Genomic DNA, 13,452 nt, shown 5'->3' with positions numbered 1-13,452 from the left:
TGGGTGGTAATGCCCTCATCTCACTGCATTCTCTGGCTATTGAATCCTAGTAAGAAGTCTCACAACACCAGGTTAAAGTCTAACAGGTTTATTTGGTAGCAAATACCATGAATCCTAGCCAGAGAATTGTCTGTAATGGTTTTTCTTTCAATTCTATTCTCAACGACATGCTGCCTCTCATCTGAAAATACATCAGGCTCCATATATCCACCAATGGCACTCCGCTGTATCTCACCATCACTTCCCTGCTCTGTCAGAGGTGCCCTTGTATATCCTGGGATTCGGCTGCTCCTATCTACTAGTTTCTCCAGTATGAATTGCAGCCACAAGAACCCTGGTGGAGTCATGCAGAGCTCCCGGCCTACATTGAGTGAATGAGGTGCCAGGACCTTCACCCCCATGAGGTAAAGATGGGCCAGGAAACTTCCTGCCCACCCTGCTCTGAGATTCACCAAGTTCCTCACATAATTAGTGAGTTGAGAAGTGGGAGATCACATGAGGTGGGAACCACACCGAGTTTCCAGCCTGCCAATGCACTTAGTTTCCAGAATGGTCAATGCTTCATCTGAAAGACTGCATTTCTACCATTGCAACAGCTTTTCAATACCTTGCTGAAGTACAAAAGCAAAACTACTGCACATTCTGGAAATCAGAAATGAAATCTGGAAATACTCAGATTTTGAACTAACTTTGCCAGTGAAGTGATGTGGAACATGCTGGGGAAGGGCAGGAACCTAATTTGAATGCATCAACGTATCACTGGGGAGCAATCACTGCAGATATTGAGGCTGCACTAATTATTCAGCTGGCACTGGTGTGACGCCACGCCAGTGCCATTTATGACAGCGCCATTGGAGCGTGAACTTGACGACTTCACCTCCGAGGAGGATATCGGAGGTGAGCGCTCCAATGGCCTGATTGAAGTCATTACAGCTGGCAAGATTCACATGGTGTGCTGCACGGAGAAGGCTTCTGTGCCAGAGAAGCAGGAGGTAAAATTTTCACCTGAATTTCTCTGCTCTTTCAACTAATGGAGAGCCCATCACTGAGGGATAGTCTTCAGCAGGTCCAGAACATCCTGCCGGCGGAAAGAGCTGGAAAATCCCGCCCGTGGAATACTTTGAGAGGTTTCGTAGTAACATCCAGATATTTCCAAGGAAAGGATGATGTAAGTGATCAAATAATGGACTTTGCTTATCTTTTATTGAATAAACAGATGTACAATTCACATACATTAATGCTTAACCTGATTTGTTTGGCAGTTCTCTTCCCTATATGTAGGAAAGTAACGCAATCAGATTTTAAGCACTTCAGCCAAGTTGTGCAATGAAAGGACAAAAAGTGCATTTCAAATGTGCGAGACTTTAAACCAATTCCATGTCAGACCGGCTGAGATTTTCCAGCATTTTCTGGTTTTGTTTCAGATTCCAGCATCCGCAGTAATTTGCTTTTATCTTAAAACCAATCCCGTTTGGTTTGTTTGCATTGATACAAACTGTATACATTTAATTATCTCATCTATACACCTCGTATTTAGGCAATTAAATCATTCAGTTACAATTACATGCAAAGCAGTTAAAAATAACACACTGAGGTTTACCCTAAAAATGCAGAATCATTGTTACGGGGGAAAAAGGTTCATTAACTAAACGGTGAACAGTGTTAAATAGGTGAAGACATTCTGATGATTCACAACAGTTTTATTGTGATACTTTAGTTCAGTACGCATATTGGTTTCACTCTACCTTTCTGGATCCTCTCCCTGTCCAGAAACAAGCCATGATGTGGTGATGCCGGCGTTGGACTGGGGTAAGCACAGTAAGAAGTCTCACAACACCAGGTTAAAGTCCAACAGGTTTATTTGGTAGCAAATACCATAAGCTTTCGGAGCACAGCTCCTTCGTCAGATGGAGTGGTTATCTGTTCTCAAACAGTGCAAACAGACACAGAAAGGCCACTCCATCTGACGAAGGAGCTGTGCTCCGAAAGCTTATGGTATTTGCTACCAAATAAACCTGTTGGACTTTAACCTGGTGTTGTGAGACTTCTTACTGAAACAAGCCTCCCACTGATGGAAAACCCAGCTCTTAAAGATAAGCTTCAGTGAACATCTGCTCTGAATTCACTGTGAAGCTTGTTTTGGTTTACTCTTAAAGGGACGTCTATTTCTAACACTGACAAACAGCATCATGTGGATTATTTTCAGTGTGTGATATGGCACATCTGAGCACTAAAGTAAACATCTCGTTACATTCATATCACTGATGGGGAGTTTGTAAGCTGGAAAATTAAGTCAGACGATTTATTTTAAAATTGTTACTTCCATTTTGTGTTGTCAGTGAAATCAGAATTCAGAAGCTTTATTGCAATAAAGGAATGTCTATTTAACTGAAAGAAGCCATCTGCTTTTAGAAATCAATCTGTCACCTCAGCAGCAGATAAATCATGATGCAGATAACATATACTTCTGTATAAACTATCCTTTCCTCTCCACTCCTGGGCATTGTAAAACTTAGGAAATTGTTTCTTCATTCACCTCGTCCTCCCTCTTTTCAACCTGTAATGCACTGGGGAGCTTATACATGTTTCTCATTCATGTTAACAGAATGTTTACCCCACACTCTGCAATTTGTATTTTCCATTGTAAGTACCAATGTTTTATTCTACCTCAATAACTGCTCTGTACTTTAATTCTTGCTCACGATATAAAAGCAGATTGAGTGTCTGTGTGGAGTTTGCACGTTCATCCCGTATCTGCATAGGTTTCCTCCCACAGTCCAAAGATGTGCAGGTTAGGTGGATTGGCCATGGTAAATTGCCCCTCAGAGTCCCAAGTTGTACAGGTAAGGTGGACTAGGGGTTACAGCAATTGCAGGGGGGGTGGGGTGGGGGGGCCTAGGTAAGATTCTGAGTTGGTGCAGTCCCGATGGGCCGAATAATCTCCTTTTGCAGTGTAGTGATTTTATGTTAGCTTAAAAACATAAAGAGAAAACACATGGGGCGAAATCTTCTGGATCTTCATGCCAGTGGGATCTCCTGGTCCTGCCGATGGTGCACACCTGCTGTGGATTTCCCGATGGTCTGAGGTAGAATCAATGGGAAATCCCAGTGATAGCGGCGGGACCATAAGATCCCACTGCCGGCCAATGATGCGCAGCAGGAAGACAAGAGAATTTTGTCCACCGTGTGTTATACGAACATTGACAGCAGTGAGTTGCAACATGAAAACAGACCATTGGACAACAGCAAAATGTACCACTTTTACTATAAAGCTGAGAATAAATTCTGATGTTTAAAGAGTTGCCATATGTAAAGAAAAATGCTTTCACATTTTGTTCATTTTGATGTCAGTTTGCAATAATGCTTAATTACGTGATACCAGTGGGAGCGACAGGATAGAAACCACTAGCCCCTTATAGAATAAATCGTGGACTACAATTATCGAGAGATTTGGTCGAAAGATTTCCCTATGTACACAATTACGAAGCAATGAATATGGGCCTCTATGGAATAGAAGTCGCGTACATTAATTTTGCAACACATCCCTACCATTGATTATTGAGAAGCTGGGATGTGCAGGCCCTGCTGTCTTTACAGTTTTTGTCCTTGTCAATATTTGTTCTTTGCAGAGAATTTAAAATTTAATTCTGAGTCCCAGAGTGAAATAAGATAAAGAAGTATTGGAAGTTTGGAGCTGTAAGACAAATCATCATCTCCTCCAAATTGGAAGGGTGCACAAGACACTTAACGGACATGCCAACTCTTGGGAATTGATTGCAGGAGTTGAGATTTCTCACTCATAATCAGTCTTACTCATGATCACACAGGAGGACACTGTAAACTCAGACTTTATAGCACTTGTTCTGTGCGTGCAATCCAATCAGTCATGACCACACATATTCAGAGCTGACCGGAGAGGAAATTGGAAATGGAGCCTGCTAAAGCACTCATCTAATTGTAACAGGATTTTAAAATTTAAATGGAAGTATTTGCTAATTCTGTAAATATTTAACTGTTTGTGTACTGTGATCTTGAAATAATGAATTGGAAATATTTTTTTGAGTTTAACTAAGAAAGAGGTTAGTTTTATTGTACTTTGCTTTATTCTTTCATGGGATATGGGCCTCACTGGCAAGGCCTGCATTTGTTTCCCTTTGAAATGAGTGGTTTGCTCAGCCTTTTCAGAGGGCCATGAACAGTCAAGCACCAGGTAGGCCAGACCATGTAAAGACAGCAGATTCCCTTCCTGACCAGACATTGATGACCTAGACGTGTTCTTACAACAATCAATGATCGTTTCATGGTCACCATTACTGAGACTAGTTTTACATTCCAAATTTATTAACTGAATTCAAATTCTACTAGCTGCCGTGGTGAGATTTGAACCCATGTCCCCAGAACATTAAGCTGGGCCTCTGGATTACTAGTCCAGGGGCTTGCACCAATCTGAATAAAATAATACAATGCATACCAACTTTCAGATGCACACACACACTCTGGACACACACACATGCACACTCGCACGCAAACCCACACGCAGACCACACTACACCACACCAAATCCACTTACTTCTCGATTTAAATTTCCAGCTGGTTAATCTGGTTATTCCTCTGGAGACCGGGGTGTTGAGTAGAAGTTCTGTTTTATGAATTCGGTTCAAGTAGGCACGCCTCTGGTTGATCTCAACCAACAAAAAGGTGTGAAGCATGGTAGGGAGAGAGAGCAAGACTCAACAGTTTCAGCTGCCTGTCCTCATCAGCATCGTAGTCTCAACTCTGCAAAATGTGTCTATATAGGAGTTTGCTGGTCATGTGCTCATGGCACAAGTGATTAGATTTAATGTTCCATCTCCAACATTTGAATCTCAGGTGCCTTGTCTTAATGCCTTGTTAATGGCGTAGGAGTTAGGGTCTTTCACATTCCATTGGGGCTTATTGTCCCTGGTGTGGTCTTCACAGATCCAGCACCTCCATCTGAATGAAGTGGAGTGTGGAATGCATGGTGAAACAAGTTAGGAAACCATTTTGTCTGTATTTTCTAGTCATCTTTTTTAACGTGTTGTTTTAAAAAGTCTGTTCTTAAAAATTCAAGTCCACATTTCCGAACAGCAGATTAAAAAGCAGTGTTTAAATAAGCACATCTTGCTGACACTCATTTTGACCAATAGAACTACACCATAAGATTTCTCCTCTTTTGGCAAAATGTGCAGGTTAGGTGGATTGGCCATGCTAAAATTGTCCCTTAGTGTCAGGGGGATTAGAAGGGTAAATGCGCGGGGATAGGGCCTGAGCGGAATTGTGTTGATGCAAGCTCAATGGGCCAAATGGCCTCCTTCTGCACTAGGGATTCTATGAAAACCATACAAAAACACATGTTTTTAACTTATCAATATGGTTTATGACTGGATATATTATGCACTCAGATTTACTTCCTACTTCCCCCATTAATTCCCTTATAAGACTCATCATTCTTAAAATTATTCACTTCTTTACAAAACATTTATGGTTCTGGTTACTTTTCCAATACTCCCAAGTTAATCTGCTTGGTCCTTCCTTTTGCAATAAGACACTGTGAGGCCTAATGTAGATTACCCCACTAGCCACAAACTAGGCGAACATTCCAGCTTCTGTTCCTCACAAGATTCAAATTGAGATTAAACCTCACCTGGCTTGCACATAGTCAATGATGAAGTGTAGGTCTATTGAATTGTCATTTATTTCAGTTAACATCTGTCAGTGAGCTGCAAATCACAAGAGATCCAAACTGCAACTCTCATCAGACGCCCTGATAAAGTGAAACCAGAAAGTCTCCCAAGCTCCACCCATCTGCATGACAATGAAGCTTGTTCTGGGCTATCCTCAAACTGATTTTTAAGATCTCTCATTTACAGTTTCTTTTTTTGATCCGATGGACTAAATGTTTTTTATAACCTTTCAGGAATCGCTGAATGTTTTTCAACTGATTTAGCTCTGGCTCCTGAAACAAAACCATCCCTCTGGATTGCCATTTCTGCAAAGCTAGAAGGCATCCTGGGTTGATCTTTACGAGATTTTTTTCTAAGTGTCCAGCTAGTCCAAAAATGGGAGAGTTCCAGATCTGTTTTTTGGGCGAGTTTTCACACCTAATCTTATGCACTCTGTCTCTGAAAAGATGGGCTAGTCAGTTTCTAGCCAGAGAGGCTGTGGGTGGGGCTTAATTCACCAGACCGCCTGTAGAGGGAGGTATTGAGCATGTGCAGACCTCTAATGCTGCACATGCGCATTAACAGTAGCAGGGGTCTGACAGACAGACAGAGAGAGAACTGTTAGGCCCAGGCTAGTGCAGGCAGCCTCAAACAGCAACACCCCCCCCCAAACAATTGTGGGGGCACTTGGCCCGATATGCAGCCCCCACCACCCTCCTCCACCGATCGTGGCCCACTGCTATCCCCCACCAATCGTGGCCCCACCGCCCTCCCCTACCAATCACATGCAGAGTGGCAGTGGGCCCCTACATTGGCCCTGCCCTGCCACTGCCCAGTGGGCATTGCCCAGGTGCCAGGGTGGCACTGCCTGTCTGGCACTGCCCAGGGGGAACCCGCACCTTCCAGTCGGTCTCCCTGGGGGGGCCTCAATGGCCTCTAGTTCCACCGGCAAGGGCAACACGACTGTTCCCCATTCATGGGGCGCAGGGGTTTTCCTCGCTGGAGAGAACCTCTCCTGTCGAAGCCATAAAGGCAAGCGAGCCTGGGCGATTGAGCACCAGACTCGCTAAACACATGCAAATCACTATTTTAATCAATTTAAATTACTTAATCAGCCTCTCGGTCATTTCGGCGAGAGACTGACCGCGCCAGAAATCCGGGTGTCATAAAATCGTGTTGGTCCCGAAAACCAGCGCCAATCGCGCTAGCCGCTTTACGCCCAACTTTATAACATTGTCCCACTGCACAACGGGCATAAAACAGCCGTAAAATTCCTCCCCGTCTACAGTTCCTCAGCAAAGTAAACCGATGTGCTGTTTAAAATCTCCATCTCTTCTTTTCTGACTTTATTAAACAAACATGGGCAACCTTCTGAACTGCTGTTTATTCAACTCTGGAAATCACTGAAGCCCAGTATCTGAATTATTTAACCTCCATAACAATAATCTTCCCAGAAAACAAGAACTAGATATTTGAAACAAGGTTCACACAGAGATTTGTTAGTACAAATTATCCAAAGACGCCTACTCTTACCCTAAGAATTGAGTCTTTCCCTTCCTCTGTTCAGTTCTCAGAATGTGAGGTGTTAGTTTTGACTTCAGTAGCTCTCTGCAAGTAGCACAAACCAGCAACATTCAATGACCATCAAACTAATCTTCCTCACCCCTTCTCCATTTTCTCTATCCTCTGACACCATGTTAAATTTACTTTAAAGCTTTAAATATCCAGAATCACCAACACCAGAATTCTGCACCTTCATGTACTCCATCTAGGCTCCTATTTTGTCCCATCCTAATTCTGCATGCATTGTTGGCATTGTTACTTCTCCAAGGTGTCTCAATGTTGTGTGTAAAGTAATCACACATTCTCTGTATCAACATTGATGGGGAGAGAGGAATTAGTTGCTACATAATTTATATACTTGAGAAAGAGAACATTGCTGGGTCTATGGGGAAGTACAGGGAAAGTAATAAATTGGATAGCCATCATCATACCCAGATAACAGTTGGAATTTTAAAAAGGTTTTTCATAAAGCACGTTCAGATGCAGTAGTATATAGTTTCTGAAAAGAGCTCTGACCTGATAGAGCTTAAATAAACCACTAATGAGGTTTATAAACTGACCATCAATCTATATTGGAAATATAGCAACTCACTTTTATACCAAGATTCTTGAGTTTCAAGAGTCTATCTCTTGATTTATGAGATGGTGGGGTTGAATGTCTGATTTAGCCACATTCCGTAAGTCAAAATGATGCCAGAAATGCATCAGTCATGAGTGGAAAAATAGATCTCGCTGTAATTAGGTTTGGTCATACGTTGGAGTAGATAGCTCCAACAGAGTGGCGAGCATCAGCACATGAAAGTATCAATACTTTGAGACCTGTAATTTCTGATTCTTTTATATTTCTGAAAAGAGAGACAAGTTGCCAAAGCTTTTTGTCTTGCGCTCACCAGGAAAAAGACAAGAATACGATTGTTTGAAACCTAGCATTCTTGTATTTGTTCTGATGAGAGCAAGATGCAAATCTTTGACTACCTGTCTCCTTTTTCGGCAGTAGCCAAGTTGCGTACTGGCAAGTAACTGATTATTTGCTTAGTTGTGCTTTTCTTGCCTTGCACCTCCTAAACCTCGGTCTTTCTGCTTTTCTTCAATTGTTTTTCAAGGCTTATTTTTCCTGTCTCTTCTAGACATCTTGCACATTTACTCTTCTTGATGCATTGACATATTTCTGTCCGACAATTTCCCTGGCTCTTGCTCCATCTCAGGCTGCTTTTCTGGGTGGCTGAAGATGTGACTCACCAACGAAAAACATGTGGTACAGCCTGCAAGGGAAGAGTTAGTCAGACTGACTTGAAGTGTGCTAATCTAATTGCTGCAATTGATTTTTATTTCATTGTATTGTAGTAATGCTCGCCTTTAACCTTTCTTTGTTATTTAGGGAAATATTCAATTTTAAATTAGTGACAACTCAATGTTTGAACTGAGACTGACCCTAAAATACCACATGGTTTTAGTATGTAGTAACCACTTGCTCAATGAGGGAATTTAATTGGAAAGCTACTATATTACAGTGGTTAGCACTGCTGCCTCAGCGCCAGGGACCCAGGTTTGATTTCCGGCTTGGGTCTCTGTGCAGAGTTTGCACGTTCTCCCCGTGTCTGCATGTTTTTCCTCCGGGTGCTCCAGTTTCCTCCCACAGTCCAAAAGACATGCTAGTTAGGTGCATTGGCCATGCTAAATTCTCCCTCAGTGTACCCGAACAGATGCTGGTGTGTGGCGACTAGGGGATTTTCACAGTAACTTCAATGCAGTGTAATGTAAGTCTACTTGTGACACACATTAATCAATAAACTTATACTGGTAGGTTACAATCAATATTAATAATAGTTAGCCCAGCGAAATTAAAAGATCTGGGTAATATGATGTTTACATTACGCTTTCTAGAGAATATGGGTTGGGAGGGGATCAAGCTGGTGCTGATTTATACAGAGACATAGACAGATTCATATTTGTTATTCCACCAAGTGATATTACTAATTATATGTAATAAGTGAGAAATATATGTGATAACAATAAGGCAGTTACAATGATCTTGGCAGCCAAACTCACAAAGAGACTGTTAGTAAGGAAATCAGTTCATTAATTGAAGATATTGATAAAGCATCGGTCAAATTTGATTTTCCATACATGGACCTGTGCTCCTGAGAAAGTGGAAAGGAAGGTATTGACATCTTCACCCATGTCACTTGATAGAAGTGTTGGAAATTTACCGGTTAGTTGCTGCTTTGCAGTTTAAAGATGCATTATATGCTATACAAGTGAACAAGACATTTCATTAAGGGACTCAGTTCAGAAATGTATCGGAAAAAATGAGATTTGGTTTCAAACCTGAATACTGAGCTGAGAATCTGAGCACCTTTGAATCCCAATGCATCGGTCATACATTTTGAGTGTATGCCATTAGTGGTATTACATTTGTTGAATGCTTCATAAAACTGTGAAAGCTTGTGTTTAGAAAACCCTGATGGATTTTGAGGAATAGTTGGAATCTCTTGCATCAATAAAAAGCACTCTCTGACAAAAATGAATGACAATGACTTTTTTTTTTGAAGTTACACTTATCTACACTTTATATGTTACACTTATTTACCATTGTATTATGTAATGCTTATCCTAAAGAAAAGCCTCTATTGAGATTTTTAAGATGCGATGCTGTAAGGATGTAGACCAGACTCAAGACTTTTACTTATGTGAATGTATACATTTCCTTAAATTGTTCATTTATTTTGTGAGAATGCAACAAATGATCATATGAACATTTTTGAAATTGTATAATAACTATGCAGTCTACTACTAATCTTGGTTTTATATCAGTATAAAAATGGATACATTTTTACCCCGATCAAATCCTTCAGTAAGAATACAGCATTAGCTTTGAGTAGTGTGCATACCAGTATAATGCCATGTAAAAAAAACCTAAAGTACAGCTAGATCATACTAATTCATCTTTTAAAAGATTTTTTTTCTTAAAAGATGCGTCAGGGAGGATTGTGTAGTGTTCCTGGTGTCTGTTATTTTCTTGAATGTCACTGTTCTTAGCTTCATACAGATTGCTTTTGGTCCCTTGTCCCTTCAAGGACACACATTCTTCCTGAAAAATGGCTTTTTTCTATGAAGCTGGTCTGTGGCATAATAGACTTAGTACATCATCAACTCTTGAAATGTACTTTGTACCAAATAACTACTGATTCCTACCTGATTCAAATTGGTACAGCTCCCTAATTCAATACAGAGTTAGTTTCCAATGCCAACATGGTGAAGAAAGATAAAATGTGTTCCCCACAGATGCAGGTACAAATCTATTATACACTTTGGTCCTGGTGCAAAAAGATCAAACTTGAGCTTTGGAGCAGTAATATTGGGGCCGATATCTTTCACAGTTTATACTCATCTACTGACTTACTTGAGGCAGGGGTCCAGGAGAACGACTACTGAAGATGCAGTACTGATCAGACTTTGTTGAATCTTTCATTGTTAATGGACTCTGATGCCTCTGTTTATACATCTTTTTCTAAGACCAACAATCTAGAAACACCTGAGATGCTGGTCATGAGAAGATCTTGCATATTGAGCTGTTGTTGCTCTGTGCCCTCAAGTACAGTAGTTGCAAACTAAAATTGGAAAACTAAAAAAAAAAGGGTGGCACAGTAGTTAACACTGCTGCCTCACAGTGCCAGGAAACTGAGTTTGATTCCAGCCTTGGGTCACTGTCTGTGTGGAGTTTGCACGTTCACCCCGGATCTGCGTGGGTTTCCTCCGGGTGCTTCGGTTTCCTCCCTCAGTCTGAAGATGTGCAGGTTAGGTGGATTGGCCATGGTGAATGTGCAGGGTTACGGGGATAGGGCGGAGGGGAGGGCCTGGGTGGAATGCTCTTTTGGAGAGTGGGTACAGACTTGATGGGGCGAATGACCCTTTTCTGCATTGTAAGGATGCTATAGTCCTATCAGAAAACAACATTGTTGTGTGGTTACACAGAATGATTTTTAACTGAAAGCCAAAAGATTGCATTGTTTTGCCTGGAACTATCCAATGTGAGTTAAAAATGGTACCTGCATTTTTACACAAATGTGTGGTAAAATTTGCTTAGGTTACTTAACATGTAAGCAGGTGATGGGTGTGGCAATGTCACAGGTAATTTGCTTGGTTGTAAAAAAGCAACTGCCATCTAAACAGTGCAGATTATTTCAAATAGAACTAAATAACAAAACTACCAACAAAAAAATCAACAAAACACATGACACTCAACAACTAACAAGTGTGAAGATGAAAACAATGAGAAATTATCAACCAAACTGTGAAAAAGTTTTTCCCCAAATTGTGAATAGGATCAGCCCATAAAGCTTTGGCCCATAATTCTATTCTGTATGATGTAATCTCCCCAAATAACCTTCTTTCCTGTGGAGTGACATATCAGTGGTCAGAAATGGCCTGCACACTCTTACATTAAAGAGGAGGATGATTTATGGTAAATTAGGAAACTTTAGCACAAAAAAAACAAGCAAATTATTCAAAATACTTTGCCAACATTCCTGGGAGGTCATATCGGTTTCAGGTCACTGACGAATATATGTCTATTAAGATTAAATCCAGACCATATTAAAAACATTTAAACACTTCTTTAAAATATCACTAAACTTGTCTATAAATATAATTTTCTTTTAGAAATAACTACAAGTTTTCTCCACATGAACTGACTCTTTCTTTGGGGTTGGAGCTTGGGTTCAGCTTCATTTCTGGAGCCTAACACATTTTCTGGGCATTCCTCTGATTTCTTGCAAATTCACCTCGGTAAAACCTTAAGTTCCTGTCCTGAGCTTGCAGTCTATGACAGTTGAGAAACACCAATATTTCATTTCCCTCTCCTGAGATAAATAAAGCAACACAATTTATTTCTTCACTTCCAAAGAAAAGAAGGAAGTTGGGCTGTAAAATTTCCTGCTCTTTTATAGAAATAGAAACCTTACAGCACAGAAGGAGGCCATTTGGCCCATCGAGTCTGCACCGAACACAATCCCACCCAGGTCCTATCCCCGTCACCCCATATATTTATCCCGCTAATCCCTCTAATCTACGCATCCCCTGATACTAAGGGGCAATTTAGCATGGCCAATCCGCACATCTTTGGAGTGTGGGAGGAAACCGGAACACCCGGAGGAAACCCACACAGACACGGGGAGAATGTACAAATTCTACACAGACAGTGACCCAAGCCGGGAATCGAACCATATCCCTGTAACTGTGAGGCGGCAGTGCTAACCGCTGTGCCACCCTGCTTCATTCCCTGCTTCCCCCACCCTACCCGACGTTTTCCTTTCCTACATTTACTTTCCCAGGCTTCCACCCAGCCAGGACAGGAAAGAAAATCCAAGGGCCACTCTCCCCGAGTGCTGCCATTCCTGAAAGTGCTTCCAGACTCCTGATCAGCACTCCATTTTTACTCTCCCCATGTGCTTCCGAGTTTCAGACCACAAATTAAACAAAAAAACTCCCCCATGTGCTGATGTTTCTTAATTTACCGTAAATCAGCCTCCTCTTTAATGCAAAAATGTGCAAGCCATTTTTGACCACTAATACGTCATTCTACAGGAAGAAACGTTATTCAGGGAGGTTACATCACGCAGAAAAGAAGTATAGGCCAGAATTTTACAGGGCAGTGGTGACCCCATTCATAATTTGGGGAAAATCTTTCTCCACTGGTTCCAGGAGATTTGACCAGTTTTTATGCCCATCGGGCAGCTCATCAGTTGTTGACAGGGATCCTGTCCTTTTAATTCCACCTCCAAGAGTTGGTGGCCAATCGGAGGGTCAGCAGCTCCACCTGGAGTGCTCACCATTGGAACTGCACCCACCCCAAAGATGGAGCATGGACATTGCCCTCGAACACATGGAAGTGGGGTCAGGGTCACCGGGGCCAATCAGGCAAACCCCAGAGAGATTGGGGGAGGGGGAGTGGCCATTGCCAATGGGAAGTCCCTTCATGATCCAAAAATTGTCCAAAATGCCTGCAGCAGGGGAAAGAGGTCCTTAACCAGTCCATAATTCGTCACTTAAGGGCATCAATTGGCTGATGGGTAGAAGAGCCATCTGCCATATTTCCCATGCTGGTAAAATGCCAGCGATGGCAGGAAGGTGACAGGCATTCCAAAACTCCCCTATCCTCCCAACCAATGTTCCCTAATTACCTCCTCAAAGCCATTCAGAATGT

At 41.7% G+C, this 13,452-nt stretch overlaps 1 protein-coding gene across 1 annotated transcript in view; it reads left to right on the top strand.

Annotated features, from left to right (window-relative positions):
• Window positions 1-839: 839 nt before the first annotated feature.
• LOC144493097 (uncharacterized) overlaps window positions 840-13,452 on the top strand; it is a 78,390-nt gene continuing 65,777 nt past the window's right edge. Inside the window, exons 1-2 of the mRNA XM_078211999.1 lie at window positions 840-992; window positions 8,101-8,161. Of these exons, the coding sequence (XP_078068125.1) occupies window positions 840-992; window positions 8,101-8,161 (214 nt within the window). The remainder of the gene's footprint in view (window positions 993-8,100; window positions 8,162-13,452) is intronic.

Source organism: Mustelus asterias, chromosome 4 (genome assembly GCF_964213995.1).
Source record: "Mustelus asterias chromosome 4, sMusAst1.hap1.1, whole genome shotgun sequence".
NCBI classification, from domain to species: Eukaryota; Metazoa; Chordata; class Chondrichthyes; order Carcharhiniformes; family Triakidae; genus Mustelus; species Mustelus asterias.
The sequence above is the reverse complement of the archived record's forward strand: the minus strand, read 5'-3'. Positions and strand labels throughout refer to the sequence as shown.